Source organism: Euprymna scolopes, chromosome 35, assembly GCF_053919585.1.
Source record: "Euprymna scolopes isolate OS-2025 chromosome 35, ASM5391958v1, whole genome shotgun sequence".
Classification (NCBI taxonomy): Eukaryota; Metazoa; Mollusca; class Cephalopoda; order Sepiida; family Sepiolidae; genus Euprymna; species Euprymna scolopes.
The window spans coordinates 76,523,456-76,541,237 of record NC_136516.1 but is presented as its reverse complement, the minus strand read 5'-3'; the positions used below and the strand labels follow the sequence as shown (position 1 = coordinate 76,541,237).

The window sequence follows — 17,782 nt, the reverse complement described above, 5'->3', positions numbered from 1 at the left end:
ACACTCCGTGAATAAATATTTGAAGATATAACGAATTTGGAAAATAATACCTTCTTTCCAAAATTACTGGTTTCAGCATTGAATAACTTCAGAAGAATCGATATACCATAAAACAACTGACCAACCAAATGTGCCAAGTTCGAATTCAGTTTGTTCCACAGAAATACTTCGGCAACCTTTACATGATAGTACCCGATGTTTTCCTAGAAATAATTCTTACTAGAAAGATATCGGGGAAATAAAGTCCAACAATAATCATCTGATTTATACAAAATGAATGACTGATGCTCAGCACCAGGGAGGTAATGGTAGCTCAATGGTTAATGATATGGACTGACAACCTGGTTGTGCCAAATTCAAATTTTGTTCCACAGAAACACTTGGCAATTATCAAGTGGCCCTTCTTGTTAGTAATCTTTCTAGAAATAATTCTTAATAGAATCTCCCATTACTGGTAATAATGATAAAATAATAAATATTGGTTGATTTTAAATTACGAGTAACACTAGAATCTATAGATCACTCTCCACAAGTGTATTTTTACATTTACAAAAATATCTGCATATTTAACATGTGTTTTTATTTATTTTTTTTTTTACGAAAATCGGGGAAAATAACAATCTTATAGTTAAATAATTAGAGATTTATAAGGAATCGGAATCAGTAATTTAGCACGGAATCGGTAATTGTATCGGAATCAGGAAAAATATTGAAATCGCCCCATCACTAATATATATATATATATATATATATATATATATATATATATGAGGAGGATTTTGTAGTTTTCTCAAAGCATTGTGTATGTGTTTAAAGACTATGTGAATGCAGCAGTGTCGAACATTGTAAGGTATGAGACAAGGAAGTAAAAAGAAATGCTGAAAATATTGAAAAGATTTCAATAATTTTCAATTATGAAATATTTATTTACCAACATAATGTGTTGCACTAGGACCGTAATGCAGTGTAAATGTATCAAATTTTCGAGGTATATCTCATCTTCAGGAGAAAGAAAAAAAAGAAATAGGCGATCAAATAAGTCATGCAGTCAGACAGGTTTGCGTACTTGTTAAATCATTTCTGAAATATAAATCAACATTTGTGTTGGTTATTGTTAAATATTATCACACTATTTATCATTAATAATTATTTTATTATATATTGGATTTATAATTGTTCGATATTATGCATATGTGCACATGCATATTATCTTTCTTTCTGTATTGCTTAGTAATAAAATCTAAAGGAAATAACCACAGTGGCAAAGTTAAGTACATAACAAATTAATATTTATTGGTGAAATAATAGTATTTTGATTGTGTCTACATTTTTTTTTGTTGGAGAAGGAGTATTTTCCACTGGTGAGCCATGAATTTAACAATTATACTGTTTTTAAATTTATAAAGCAGCTACATAGTAAACAGCTGATAATCTTCGTTTTCTATTTCAAAATTTAAGTAAAGGTTCCTTGTTTGGGGGATCTTGGGTTTTCATTTTCTTTATTTTTTTTTCACTGTTATATAGTTGAATCCATTTTTTGTAATCATGAATTCGATAGTGGTAAGTCTGCAATATATTGAACATAGTATCTTGGGGAATTTAAATTGTATTTTTTAATTTTATTATTACATATTTTTAATAAAATACTCAAAACTTCTTTAGAGAGACAAGCAGAGAAGAAGAATAAGAACAACATAATAATAATATAATATAATATGATATAATAATATAATATAATATCCTTATATATATATATATATAAAATGAACTCATTTTTCCCCTCTGATTTTGACCTTAATAAGATTAAAAATCAAGACATTTCATGCAAATGTAATATGCATAAACTGCAGCACAATATCTGAGGTGTGTTATAGGCCTATTACCTATCCACTTCCTCGATAATCGTAGATTCCTATATTCTATCTGCTGAGAGTTCACTGCCAAAATCGGTTAAAATCAATAGAAGTGATAAAATCTTTTCTCTCTAATAAATTCCTCCTTCCCCCGCCACCATTTAACACCATTGCGGGATCGTCCACAAGAGACAGTTACAAAGGAACACCAATTTGGGGTTTCTTTACTTCGTAGTTGCTTAAAAAAAACTGGAATGGAATTTTAATTCTACTGGGTGAAATGCACCATGGAGTTGACCGAATTGAAGAGTTATTTATGTCATTTTTTTCGCTTTATTTCGTTTTGTAGTTGATTAAAAAAAACTGGAATGGACTGGATGAAATGAACCATGGAGTTAACCGAATCGAAGGGTTATTTATGCCATTTTTTTCGCTTTGTTTTTTGTTTTTGTTTTCCCGAACACATCCATAATTTTTCCCCCTGATTTATGCTTTTTGTTTTTCCATTGATTTTTTTGTGTGTGTTTTTGTTTTGCCGATTTTTTAGTTTAACATCGTTTTTAGGGTTATTAGTTCGCTTATTCTTTACTTTACCCCCACCCCAACCCCACTTAACCACACACCTCCAAACAACCGGGCATGGTCGGGTACCCCCGCTAGTAATATAATATAATAATAATAATTTAAGATTGTAAATAATATTTTACATGAATTTAGTGCTTGACATGATACTCCAATAAGATATATAAAAAAAATTTTATATATTTATTTTAATATATCTTATTTGAGTATCCTGTCGAACATTAAATTCATGTGAAATATAATTTACAATCATAAATTTATGTTCTTCTATAATTCCTATCTCGGTTGTATTGAGCTTTTTTAATTGGTTGGGATTACTATATAAATATTAATATTTATATTCACTTTAAATTTACTGAAGCTTTTGGCTTCTAAACTTAATTTTTACTTATTTATTGATTTGATATTGATTACGTTATCTCGGTTACCTCTGTTGATAAAATACCTTTTAGCGTAAACCCCCTGCATAGACACTATTCATCTTACATAATAGAACCACTACCCAACCACCCCTATACTTTCCCCTTGAGTTTAAACACATAAACTACCTACATTCTTTAAGGCTATGATAGAACCCCTATTTGACTTTTACACATTATGTAATACACTCCTCCTTTATCTTAGAGATCAAACAACATCAGTAATTTTGTTGATTTATTTCATTCCTGATGAATCCCTCGCTAGACTGGCCCTGTCGGTGGGGCATTAGAATACGCCGACTGCCCCCCCCCCCCCCTGCAGAGGGTAAAAGTCCCTCAATGGGGGTCCTGGATATGACCTTAAACTATATCCGGTGGTAAGGCTCCAACTTGTGGGCTTTGGGGAGTGTGGAGCCACCCTTTAATTACCATTGCTCCCAGGTCCACTCTCACCCGGAGTGGTAGTACCTGTTAGGGTCCCAACTATGGGTTAAATAGAAACCGACGTGAAAACAACAAATATATTCTATTAAAAAAAATTTTCTTCAAAATCTTTGGATTCGGCATTAAATAACCCGAAAAGGGTTGATATGCCGTAAAACAAAAACAACCAACCAACCCTCGCTAGACGTCACATCCCCATTATGTTACCTAGCATCATCTCTGCTCTTCTGATGAGAAGCATTAAGCTTCGAAATACCTTGGTATAAAGAGCCCCCTTTATCTCTCAATTAAATGCATGTATACCCTTATTAAATAAATGAATCATTCTATATACACCAATATATACTTTTTTGTGACTTCATTTTCCACTCTTAATGTCTCCTATATGCTCCATTTAAATTTGTTGAGCTTTATATTATCTCAATAAGTCTCCTCTGATAGAATTGAATTTACTCTTTTCTAACTCACCAAATTATATATATATAATATAAAGCTGAATGTGTGTGTGTATGTGCGTGTGTGTCTGGTCATGAATAGGCTCCTATATGGTTGAGTATTTTAAAAAAACTGATTACATATAATGATAGAAGATGTATCGAGACACAGGAATGGGTATGTTTGATCTGGCAGAACGGCGGTTCATTAAAATTGTGGTGTCTGTGTTCGCGCCTGGTCCACAAAGTATCGAAATAAAAAATTTAAAAATTAAAAATAAACGTTTACAAGTGTTTTTGATATAGATGTACATAAGAATACTTTGATAAGTATGTTTTAACTTAAATAGAGATGGTATAATAAAATTGTGGGGTCTGTGTTCGCGCCTGGCCTCCATAGAATGGAAATAAGCACAAACTTTAATAAAGACTTTTCATATCTATCTGCGTAAATATACTTTGATAATTATGTTTCAGTTTGAAGAAATATGGTATAATAAAATTATGGGGTGTTCGTTCGCACCTGACCTCCATAGAATGGAAATATGTCACAAAGTTTAACAAGGTTTTTTAATATAGATCCACAGAATATTGTGATAAGTGTTTCAGTGTGAACAGGTATGGTATAATAAATTATGGGGTTTATCTATTTTATTTTTACTTTCATCATATTTTGCTTTGGTTTGGATACCCCCAAATTCAACCCAAATTTACAACCCTTCCTTTTCATAACCTATCATACTTTCATAAATCAGAGTCCATTTTCTGTAGGCTGTTTTTGAACCAAGTCAACGACGGGTACTTTTGCTAGTATATATATATATATATATATATATATATATATATATATATATATAACATTAGACCAGACGTTAAAAAAGCTTGTTTCTGTTTCTTTCATTCAAAATCATAATTTTTTGAAATTTCGTCATACAAAAGCCTAGTTTAGTTACATCTTCTTACATCAAGTGGCTACACACCTTGTCTAGGGTGATTTCCATAAAAAAAAAAATTGTATGAGATAACAGGTGACAAAATATTTTACTGCATAACTGTGAGGATCCTTCCAAAATTAAAACCTCTTTTTTTTTTTTACTACAAAAGTTGAAGAGCTCTGAAGACGAAAGTGGTACCATCAAAACAAGCTACATTTTTGCCTTAGAATTTATTTTTTCATCATAGTCACCACAATTTGCAATGCGCTTTTGCCAGGAATTCAACAACGCATCTCTGCTTCTAGCGCACATCCTTGACAGCTGTTCATTTCTTAGTCTCGCACCGTCAATATATGCACCAGAGAGATGAAATCTCCAGGCCTTGAATGCATAAGTTCAGTCAAGATAACAATACAGTTTGCAATTCCCTCTGATCCATTCGGACAGAATAAAAAATAGGAGGCGTTACTTTTGAAATGTCGCTAGTATATCAATTTTATTTGTGAAATGAACAACCAAAAGTAAAGCAGTAATAAGAGTTCAAAAGGCTCCATGTGTATAAGCTGTCACTATATTCAGTAATATATGAGTGTGTTTGTGTCGTCTGCTCAATTGCCTGTGGCCTAGCAGCCAAAATTAGATTTAGTTTGGCTGCAAGTTGTCATTCCAAGTTCATCTCGGTGCAAATTCGACAGTAATTCACGACAACAAAATTCAAAAACTCTGCAAAGATTTAAAAAAAGAAAAAAAAAAAAAACGATGTCTGCAAATATAATAGAACTAGACTTGTTAAAAATGGGAAAAAGTTATAGACCGTTGACTTAGAACGAGTGCTTTATGCCAAATTGATGATTGAATATGGTTAAATTTGTGCTGAATTTTGCATTGAATACTAATCCTTATCAATCGCTATTAATTCTTAACTTTGTATTGAACGGACACCATTAGGCTTAGTTAATAATCACAAAGGTCCAACAAAATTAGCAGCCAGATCGGCTCAGTAGTTTCTTAGAAAAAGTAGAACGTGAATACTAATCCCTGTTAATCCCTAACTGTGCATCAAACGGATAACCTAATACTTAGTTTGCTGCACTTTATTGTACTAAATTTCAGCCAGATCGGCTCGGTAGTTTCCGAGAAATAGAAGTTAGATGCTAATCCCTCTTAATCTCTGTGTATAATAATTAGTTCACTGTATCTTATCATAAAAATGTCCATGCAAAATTTCAGACAGATCGGCCTAGTAGTTTCTGAGAAAAAGTGGAACGGACAGATAAACAGACTAACAGAAATATAATATATATATATATATATATATATATATATATATATATATATATATATATATATATATATATATATATATATGTTGTTGTTTTTTTATTGTTTTAAAGATTCTTTATTTATTTATTTATTCATTTATTCTACAGGGAAAATACATGGACATAGAATTTAACTTCAAAGGCGATCCAATTGGGGGCGTAATAACAAACTGTGAGTAAAGGACAAAAATTGTTTCATTTATTTTGAATTTTAATGGATTTTATTAATATTTTTTAATGCTTTTTATTTTTTTAATGATTTTTTAAAATGTCTTTTTTTTTCCGTTATAGATTTGTGGGGTTTTGCCCAGAATTTATCCTAAATTAAAAAACAATTTTTTTTTTTAAATCCGTATGACATATGTAACCTTGATGAAACGAAAATATCATATTCCAAAAATCATATAAAATGCTCAAATAGCTTTATTTTTTATAAAGAAAATCATTTTTAAGTGATTAATGAGAATTTGTAGGCATTACAACATAAATCTAGGATGAATTATTGTTTGTTTTTTTTTGTTGTTGTTGTCTTTTTTTTATTTTTCAAAATGACAGGCAAGACAGTCACTCCTTGGATACTAATATAATTTGATTTTCTTATTTAAAAATAAAACTACTTGATCAGTTTACGTGATTTTTGGAATATGATATTTTCGTTTTGTCACTGATATGTACATCATACAGAATTTTTCTTTATTTTTGTTTTTAATATGGAGAAAATTCTGGACAAGAACTTGTTTGTTTCTTTCTTTTTTGAAGACTTAGAAAGTCTTGTTGAACGTTACTAATACCAACGTGATGATTAGTGATTGTACCTATTTACAATGCCTCCCCACGGGACAGAGTTAGACACCAGGGTCGTTTTTTAACGTGGAAAAAAGGTACAAACATAAAAAAAATTGTCTCAGTCTTGAAGGACTGATCCTCCACCGAAAGAGAACAAGAAATGGAAGTGCAGCATCTGAAGAACAGATGGTATTTATTTGCTCCCTCACCGAGCAAATTAGGCACAAGGCCGATTTTTAATGTGAGGACTGAAGGGGAAATGGGGAACAACTCCCCGGGGAGTAGGGGAGCTGGATAGTGACAATTGGTATGAAGGGTTACCCCTACATTGACCAAGGTCTTATATGTGGGGTCGCCCACACATATGGTCTTTGCTTGCAGTATCTGCCAGAACAGATGGTATTTATTTGCTCCCCCACCAAGCAAATTAGGCACAAGGCCGATTTTTAATGTGAGGAGTGAAGGGGAAATGGGGACCAACTCCCCGGGGAGTAGGGGAGCTGGATAGTGACAATTGGTATGAAGGGTTGCCCCTACATTGACCAAGGTCTTATATGTGGGGTCGCCCCCACATATGGTCTTTGCTTGCAGTATCTGTCGGAACAGACACTACACTTTGATCTTGACCCAAAAGGCCAAGTTGAGAGTTGTAGTGTTGAAAAGCTCCAGAAAGGGGAAAGTTCCCCTGCTCAGTTTGAGGAAAGGGAGTTTGGTAAAGCCTAATTTCTTGCCATAAAAACACTCGTCCATATGAAACCACTATCAATAATTTCCCTCACTCTTTATCTGTACCAAAACCTAAACGTAGATTCCATGAACAAAGCTTCTTTCTTAGAACTGCGCATCTGTGAAACTCTGTTCCGTTTTCCTGTTTTTCGAACTGACAACAAGATGATCGTCATCAAGTCCAACACAAACAAGTTCTTGATGAGCTGTTCCCCTTAAGTAATCCAATTTACCAAATTTCCACTACTCACGATTACTACGATATTGTCCCATTGACGACTGTACACTCATTAACCCTTATCCTTGAGTGGCCTCCGGTGATGACTTCTTCGTAAAAAAAAAAAAAAGCATCAATTATACAAGAAGTGCAGTGGAAGTGCAAGTAAATTGAGAAATGACAAACAGTTCGCATGCAATAAGTGTAAGACAATAAAGACGGATGAGAACTGAGATGTGGAGAAAGTACATTTAAATGGTGAAACTGTTGAGGTTATTCAAAAGTTTTGTAACCTTGGTGAACGGAGTGAAACAGATGCTAGTGTGATTGCAACAGTAAAGAGTGAATAAAGTTCTGGGAGCTTTTGTCATCACTAACCAGCTGAGCATTAGCATATGTGTGCAATGTAATAGTCAAGATTGCCTACTCTTTTTGACTTCCGATTTCTGCTGTCCATTTGGTTGGATAAGTAGACTATGTCAATCTGACCAAGAAAGCCATTCTTAACCTGGAAATCGTCACGTTATCCGAGAGGAAGATAAAACATTAATCATAAGAAACTATATCTTGCTTGTCATCGTCGTCCCGTCTGTGAGGCAGAAATCGTAAGTAAAAAAAAAAAGAGCAGACACTCTTTACTATAATGATGATGTATGGAAGTGAAACCCGGTCAGTGAGGGTTGCATGGAGAGAAATGATATGATTGATGTGTAATGTGAGTTTCGTAGACAGGCTTAGAGTTAACAACATGAGAGAAAGATTAAATCTAAATAATATGTAGGGAGATGTGTGCAGAACATGGCTCTCGTCTAAATGAGGTTTCCTTGATCCCTGACCTGAAATGGAAAATTTGCATCAAATCTGTTGCCAATGCCGCCGGAAACATAGCTGCATCTTTTTACCGCTCCAGAAGGTATCTAACTCCCGATGCAAGTGTCTACCTGTATAAGAGCCAAATACACCCTAAAAATATTTTTTTTACATAGGCATAACCACTTATCAAGGCCCAGAGACCACTCGAGGATAAGGGTTAAAGAGTGTACAGTAGTCAATTGGACAATATAGTAATCGTTAGTAATGGAAATTCGGTAAATTTGTTAACTTAAGTGGAACGGATTATCAAGAACTTGTTTACGTTGGACTTGAACACAACCATATTGTAGTCAGCTGGAAAGTAGGAAAACGGAAGACAATTCCACAGGCGTGCAGTCTAAGAAAGAAGCTTTGTTCATGGAATCTACGTTTAGGTTTAGGCACAGATAAAGAGTGGAGTACTCTTGTCATATCTGTGCAGGAGCTGCTTGAAGCACTTATCCTGCCATGACACAGTTCATAACCGACTTTAAAACTTAGTAGGTGATGCCTTTTTTCTTACCTGCAACCTCTTTCTCATAGAAGAGCTGTTACAAGCCTGTCTCTGCTTTATCATTATTTTCATGGCAAATGCTCATCTGAGTTTCACTATTTGTCCCCCCCCACCTTTGTAAATCATTCATGACAAACACTTGTTTAGCTACAACCACTATCAACATTTTTCCCCACTCTCTATCTATGCCTAAATCTAAACGCAAATTCCACGAACAAAGCTTCTTCCTAGAACTGCCCACCTGTGGAACTCCGTTCTGCTGGCCTGCTTTCCAGCTGACTACAATATGGTCATCTTCAAGTCCAATGTAAACAAGTTCTTATTGAGCCACCATTCCCCCTAAATAATCCATTTCTACCCCTAACTATTAATACGCTGTTATCCCAGTGACCACCTTACACTCATTAATTCTTATCCTTGAGTGGCCTTCGAGCCTTGATAAGTGATGACTCATGTGTAAAAAACAACTTTGTTGGTTTGATCTGATTGAAGGAATGAATAAGAGTTGTTGGTTTAGTAGATGTGGAACAGATGAGGTAGTTAGCAGAAGAATCACAAGAAAAAAATGGAAAGAAGTGATAAGGACGAACCCGAGAGAAAGAGGGTTAAAAAAAAAAACACATCTGCCAAATTAAATAAATGAATAGCCGCATGCGACTTTTGGCTAGATGGGCAGTAATTTAAGTGAAGCAACAAGGGTTGGTGGGAGTAGAGGTGTAGCCATTAATCATTTACACAAAAATGTAACGAGTTTATTCTGTAATATGTTTTTCATTATAAAACACATGCATCCATAATTGATTTTTGAGAACTTAAGAAATAGCTAAAAAATTTTTTAAAAATGTCTTTAAAAATTATCGCTTTTTCTCTATATATCCAAAAACACATTATTGCGTTGTATCACAGCTTTTCAATGTAGCTTGACCAGCAATTGCCTCAAGCATACACACACACACATATATATATATAATCTTCTCTTGGCAGTACTTCACAAATGAAGATTCTATGAAGGGGGTTTTCCATGTCGACTGCAGGCACGCTTGTGGCTGACGAACCCGATGTGGGACAAGCAGGTTTGGCCACAGCGGCTGCAGTCAAAAGTCACGTCAGGTGTGGCTGCTGAGGCTTCCTAAATGTTAATCCTGCAGCACTTCTCCCTCAGATTCTCTGTGCGGGAGATCTCAAAGGAGGCAACAGCCTGGTAGACAGTATGTCGCCAGGTAACACAATCAGCAGCGAGAGTAGACCACTGGAGGTGGTGAATATGGCAGTCACTGAGGGACTTCTTCAGAGCGTCTTTATATCTTTTCTTCAGTGCCCCTCTGTCACAACGGCCATTAGAGAGTTCACCATATAGGACTATCTTGGGCAGGCGATGATCCTCCATTCTGGAGACATGCCCAACCCAGTATAGCTGTGACTTCAGCAGCATGGCCTCGATGCTGGTGATTTCCGCCCGCTCGATGACCTCAACATTGGTGACATAGTCACTCCAGTGGACGTTGAGAATGGTACGGAGACAGCGCTGATGAAAACGCTTGAGGAGTCGTAATTGGTGGTGGTAAATTGTCCAAGACTCAGAGCCGTACAGGAGGGTGGAGAGTACTACGGCTCTGTACACACTGATTTTTGTGCAATTTTTTAAGTATCTGTTTTTCCAGACTGTTGTACAATCTGCCAAAAGCGCTGTTTGCTTTGGCCAGTCTGTTGTTTACTTCTCTGTCGAGTTTGGCATCTGATGTGATGGTACACCCCAGGTAGGTAAACTGGTGAACAGTCTTCAGCTTAGTCTCACCAAAGGTGATGTGGTTGGTGGAGAACTTCCATTTTTTTCAAGCTGACCTCGAGTCCGAAGAGCTGAGCAGCCCCTGCAAAGCAGGATGTGAGGCGCTGCAAGGCTGTTTCGGTGTGGGCAACAAGGGCAGTGTCGTCAGCAAAGAGGAGGTCTCGGATCAGTTGTTCGAATGTCTTTGTGTGGGCTTGCAGCCTTTTGAGGTTGAACAGACTGCCGTTGAGGCGACAGCATCGTCATCGTCAAAATCTTCAGTCGCCTGCTTGAGCATCGTGCTGAAGAAGATGCGGAACAGAGTCGGTGCCAGAATGCATCTCTGTTTTATGCCATTGACAATGAGAAAGGGTTCTGAGAGGTTGTTATTTACTCTGACCTGACTGCTTTGGTTCTCATGCAACTGAACTATCATGTTGAGAAGTTTCCGGCTCACTGTATCAAATGCCTTGGTCAGGTCCACAAATATTATGTAGAGTCCCTTTTTTTGTTCACGACACTTCTCTTGCAGTTGTCTGAGGATGAAGACCATATCCGTGGTACCCCTGTTTGCTCTAAAACCGCATTGCGTTTCTGGGAGGTGGTCTTCTGTGATGGAAGATATCAGTCTGTTTAGGAGCAAATGGGCAAGGATTTTACCTGCAATGGGGAGCAGTGTGATTCCCCAGTAGTTAGAGCAGCCTGACATTTCGCCCTTGTTTTTATAGAAGGTAACAATGACTGCATTACGGAGGTCCCGTGGGAGTTCTCCTTGCTCCCAACAACAGACAAGGAGCTCGTGGAGTCTACTATGCACTGCTGGGACTCCATATTTTCAGATCTCTGGTGGGATCTCGTCGATTTCTGCTGCCTTTCCACTCTTCAACTGTTTTATGGCCCCATTGAGTTCTTCCATACAGGGAGGTTCATCCAGTTCCACTTTGGCTGGCAGTTGAGGGATGTGAAGGATTGCTGAGTCCTGAATGACCAGATCAGCTCTGAAGAAAGTTTGGAAATGCTCAGACCAATTGTTCAGGATAGATGCTTCATCCGTGAGGAGCATCTGGCCGTCCACGCTATACAGTGGACTCTGGGCGTGGTGTGTGGGACCATACACTGTCTTGAAGTCTTCATAAAAGCCTCTGTAGTCAGCAGCATCTGCATACTGCTGCGTTCTTACTGCGAGGTTCGATCACCACTCGTTCTTTAAGATTCTAAGCTTACGCTGGAGGTTGCTGAAGATGTGACAGAAGGCTGCTCCCCTTAGCGGACAGGACAGATGAGCCAGGTAGGCGCGAAGGGCTGATCTGTTCCTCTCCAACAATTCACGTATTTCTTCATTGTTTTCATCACACCAATCCCGGTTCTTTTTAGTGGAAAACCCCAGGACCTCTTCAGATGTCTGCAGTATGGCTGTTTTCAGTTGATCTCAGAGTCGCTCAGGTGAGGAAACTTCCTCTGGGCCACTGACGTTTTTGAGCTTGGACTGCAAGCCTGCCTGGAAGACAGATCTCACTTCAGCTGATCGTAGTTTGCTAAGCTTGTATGTTTTCCTGGGTGGCCCTCCCTTCCTTGGTTTAGGTTTGAAGTGCAGCCGGATTTTGCAACACACTAGGCAGTGGTCCATATGGCATTCTGCACTGGGTATCACTCGGGTGTGTAAGACATCTCTACGGTCTGTTTGGCGTACAAGGATGTAATCTATGAAGTGCCAATGTCTGGACCGAGGATGACTCCAGTTTGTCTCTACTGTCTTTTTGCTGGAAGATGGTGTTTGTGATGACAAGTTGCAGCTCCATGCAAAACTCCAGCAGCAGTACTGAGTAAAATCTGTCTTTTTCTGCAGGTTCAGTTTGAAGAGTTGGGGCGTACACACTGAGAAGCGTAGCAAATTCCTTATTCCTCAGAGGAAGGCACATTGACATGATGCGGTCAGAATGACCAGTTGGAAGGCTTTCCAGTGTGAAAGCGATGGAGGTTCTGACCAGGAAGCCGACGCCCGAGAAATGGCCCTCTGTTGCTGGTTCCCCAGACCAAAAGAGGGTGTATCCGGCGCCATGTTCCTGAAGGCTGCTGACCACAGTGAAGCTAACCTCACTAAGCGCAGCGATGCCGATATCCAGCCTGGACAGCTCAAGTGCAATCAAAGCAGAGCGACGCTCAGGTTTGTTGTTGTCGTCTTTATCTAGTATAGTTCTGATGTTCCAACATGCCAGCTTCAGTGCTTTTGCACTCTTACAGGTGGGTGCATACTTTCCTTTCTTTGTAGTATTTCGACTGCATTGGGAGATGCCCGTTGACTGTGGCAAGCCAACTGGGGGTGACGGAAACGAACTTTGGTTAAGCCACATTTTCTAGGCCACTCTCCTTGTGGAGCAAGCAGTGCTGTTCTTAGATAAGGCTGCTGTCGAGTGATGTTGTCATCTCCAGGGTCAGCATCAGGCGACCAATATCCTGAACCGCCTACATGCAGGATTTGGAGGTGCGGCTTCCAGTGATCATCTTCCATCTGCCGTTTTCGCCTCATTCCCATCACTACAGGACTTGGTAAAGTTGTGCAGTGGATTTTTATGGTGAAGTGCAGCATGCACGGTACTGGTCCCACCCTTTACGCCCATGGCTCATCTGTCATGGCCCAGCAAACTGGGACGGTCACAGCAAGGTCCACAGGTCGTAGGTTTTACGTCAGACTGTCCTTGTCCTAGCCTCTGGCTCCAAAAACCTTCCCCGGAGGCACGGGGAACATATTGGCCAATGAGCTCATCATGAAGCCCATTCCCTCTGGCCGGTGACCTCAGATGAAGTTCGTATGCCCAGTGGTGCAATGTTAGACACCATGGTTTAGCCCGCCAGCTGAAGCAGTTTACCGGGAAATGACGCTTGAAGTCAACATGTGAGAGATTTAGGGATGAGTGGGGACCAGTGATGCTCGTCCACCCTACAAGGTAGGCAGCAGCATGCCGGACAACAAAGGTACTACCCTCCTCGGAGCCCTATGCTCCATATGTATATATATATATATATATATATATATATATATATACATATATATTTTGATTTTCAGAATTTAAATTTAACCACTAAGCTTATATATTGCTCTATTCTTAAATATAAAGCTTCTCCTTTTTGGCTAGGATCACGCTGAAAGTATTACCTCAAGTATCTATTTTCATCTGATTTTTAATCTGTCTTATCTCGCTTATATATATATATATATAATGAAATGAATTAGATTACAGGTTAGTGAATCTAGTGCTTTAAAGTCTTACAAAATATTGTTGGAAGGTAATATTTTTATAACATAATCCCTGCCAAATAAATTGCTTAATATACTAGATTGAGCAAATAAAATTAGAGTTTATATATTCAAATTTCATTTAGAAGAATTACTTTTCAAAATAAAAATTTATTGTTTGAAACAAAGAATACAATGTTTAAAATAATTTTCTTAATCCATGGATTTTCAATGTAAGTACATCTCCTCAGAGGAAAAACACTAGCAAAATATTAATAGGATTATTTTTTTTTTTGCTTAGGTGTCTCCCCTGTAGCCTTACCAGGCCACTAATAAATATACCACCTTTTATGGCAATATTATAAGTTCCAAATCTCAGTGACTATTGATCAAAATTTAACAAATGAGGGCTCGTTGGAAAGCTAATGACCTGAATTGTGTAGTGATCTAAAATAACAGCAAGGGGAGACTTGATTCCAAATATTTCTCATATGATATATCTCCCCTCGTTTGGAAATATCTTCAATATCAAATCATACTTATACACTGTGAAATTTACTTTATGTATGAAAACCAAAGAGGGGAGATATATCATATGAGAAATATTTGGAATCAAGTCTCCCCTTGCTGTTATTCCAGATCACTACACAATTCAGGTTATTAGCTTTGCAACGAGCTCGGATTTGTTTAATTTAGATCAATAGTCGCTGAGATTTGGAACTTATAATATTGCCATAAAAAGTGGTATATTTATTAGTGGTCTGGTAAGGTCACAGGGGAGATAACTAAGCAAAAAAACAAACAAACCCAAAGCAAAATTCATCCCAACGCAGCAAAACTGAAGCTGGCTTGCCAGGGCACTATATATACAAATGTAGGCAAATTTGGACATATTTTATTGGTTTGAAAGTATAGCTTCTTTTTTACCATTGTCATAAAATTTTAACCATAGAATAGTATTATAATTTTCAAAAAGCCTGCAAATTTTCATGTAGTTTCGTCTCATAGAACCAAAGATATGAGCAAGTGTGTGTGTGTGTATATGTATATGTATATATATATATATATGTGTGTGTGTATGTGCGTATATGTATGTATGTGTGTGTGTGTGTGTATATATATATATATGCATGCCCATTGGCTGGTAGGAAGGGGCGCGGTGGATACTAGAAAGCTGATTGGCCGACTAGAAATCCTCAACATATATAAAAACAAGAAGCAACGACAGAATTCGCGCATAAGCCTGACGAATCCTATAGTTGGATGAAACGCAGAATATTCAGTCTAGCTTAATCGCCATATATATTTCATAAATTACTAACTATATATATATATATATATATATATATATATATATTGATATACCACCTTTTTTGGCAATTTTATAAGTTCCAAATCTCAGCGACTATCAATCAGAATCTAAAAAATGAAGGCTCGTTGGAAACCTGAATTGTGTAGTGGATTATGTGACATTTGCCCTTAAGGTCACACATTAAGCGGATCATCCATCATCCAGAGCCTATTTTGGAGACTTTTTTACAGTTATAAAATGTTTCAATCATGGTTATGTGTTTTCCTAGTCTCGCATATGAATTACAAAATATCTGATATTTTCCAAAAACCTCTGGCCTTGATGAACGGTAAAGTAAAACTTGCTGCTATGGTTTCAAATGATCTGAAATAACACCAAGCGTAGACTTGATTCCAAATATTTCTCATATGTTATATCTCTCTGTTAAGTTTCGGTGGCTTCTGGTGAAAACACACACTCAGACTAACTGAGTCTTCCTATTTATGTGTAATTACTATCCACATATGCAAATGAATGTGTGCCACCACAACACCCTCCTCCCCAGATTTGAAGTCGCACAGATTTCAATATCTTTTTCTCTTGGGATTTAACATTAATAGTTCATTAAACTTTCTTTTTGTACCTGATCTTCGGGGTTCAGGTGCATATTGAGGCGGTTCCAAATTAAAGGATTCGCATATGATGTCCACGGTTTCCTCCTCTTCGAATGCTGTTGTATAATACCATCTTGAATGTGGCGTTTTTTTATTTGGTTCAGGTGCCTTTTATGTATATTTTGTGAACCTTTAATCATGTATGTACAATCACCAATGCGTTTATCCACTACTCCACATTCCCAGTAAGAAGTGTTATTCCTGTAGCACTTGAAATATACTCGATTTCCCGAGTTATATTTCTTTCTTATCATGTGTGTAGTGTTTCAGACAATTGCCTGCCTTGGCAATAGTTTGTCAAGCGCTGATTTCACCTTTCTTGATAGTATTCCTGTCTGTTCCAATCTGTCTAATTCTTTATTAATCTTTTCGGAACGTTTCGCTTTTTTCTAAAAATTGGGCTGATGTTTTCTTTAAGTTCAAACGAGGCCTTAAGTTTATTGCAACGACCTAATTTAGTCATAAATACATCAGGGAATAATTTTTTTAAGTCCTCTTTTATATTTTCTGTTGTTGGAGTAGTACATTCTATTTTTTTACAGAATGTATTAATTGGCTTATCCCAGAGTTCAAATTTCTCAATTAAATCTATTCCAAACAGGTTTTCGCGATTTTTCAATACAAATATTTTTAATTTCTTCGTAATCCCTTTCAATTTTATCAGAAGGATAACTTCTTCAAATTTTATCTCACCACCAGTTACCATCCGAGCTGATTTACTTGTTTTCATCATGGTTGGTTTACCCAACTTTTTCCATGTATTCAAGTTTATTATAGAAATATCGGATCCTGAATCCAGTTGTAATTTTATTGCCGTTTTAAATATTTCCGCTTTTATGTATTTTCGCCGATTTTTGTCTAATTTTTCATTTGATTTTGTTTGCTGTACTCTCTTTCTGGTGAAATCTTTATATCTGCAACAATCGCTTTTGTGTCCGACTTTCTTGCAAATGTAGCATTTTTTCTTCTTATAAGGGCAATCCGATTCCCAATGTCTTTCTGCGCATCTCTTACAATTATATCTAGGAAGAGACTTGTTATATTCTTTACTATAATTATAATTATTATATTTGGAATATCTCGTTCCGTTTTGACTGCTTTTATTTTATAGTTCTTGGTTGGAGTGTATGGTTTTCTAACCTTTCTTACATATGCCACTCCAGATTCTTCTATCTTTTCTGAATCCTTTTTTAGTGTAATGGCCCTTTCACAATCCTCTGTTAATTTCTGAAGTGTTAAATCTTGCTCAGATTCCAGCTTAGACAACACTTGTCTGCGTATTTCTGCATTTTTCGTAGAGACTAACCCTTGTGCGAAGATTAGGCATTTGAAATCTTCTACTGTTAGTTCCGCTAGCTTAAAATTATCACAGTTTTTATTGACAACTGATGCGTATGTCAAATAATCTTGGTTGTCCATCTTCCTTAGATTCATACACAACCATCTCTTATGAAAAAGAGATATATTCGGATTAAATAATTCTTTTAGTAATTTTACAGCTTCCATGAAATCTAATTCCGTAGTTTTTTTAGGTAGTATATAATCTACGAACTTGCTGTGTTCTCTTACACCCAACTTCCTGAGTAAAAGGCTCACTTTCTGGCTATTTGGCCAACTTTTGCAGTCCAGTTGAAATACATTCTCGTATCTTGTATAGTATGCTTCAAAAGTCTTTTCTTCCTCCGGCACATAAATAAATGTGTCCATGCTATTAAATGTAGTTGTATGCGAGA

At 36.8% G+C, this 17,782-nt stretch overlaps 1 protein-coding gene across 1 annotated transcript in view; it reads left to right on the top strand.

Moving 5' to 3' along the window:
• LOC145259956 (unconventional myosin-Ia-like) overlaps window positions 1–17,782 on the top strand; it is a 1,146,131-nt gene that overhangs the window by 917,073 nt on the left and 211,276 nt on the right. Inside the window, exon 7 of the mRNA XM_080117933.1 lies at window positions 6,098–6,161. Coding sequence (XP_079974059.1) covers window positions 6,098–6,161 — 64 coding nt within the window. The remainder of the gene's footprint in view (window positions 1–6,097; window positions 6,162–17,782) is intronic.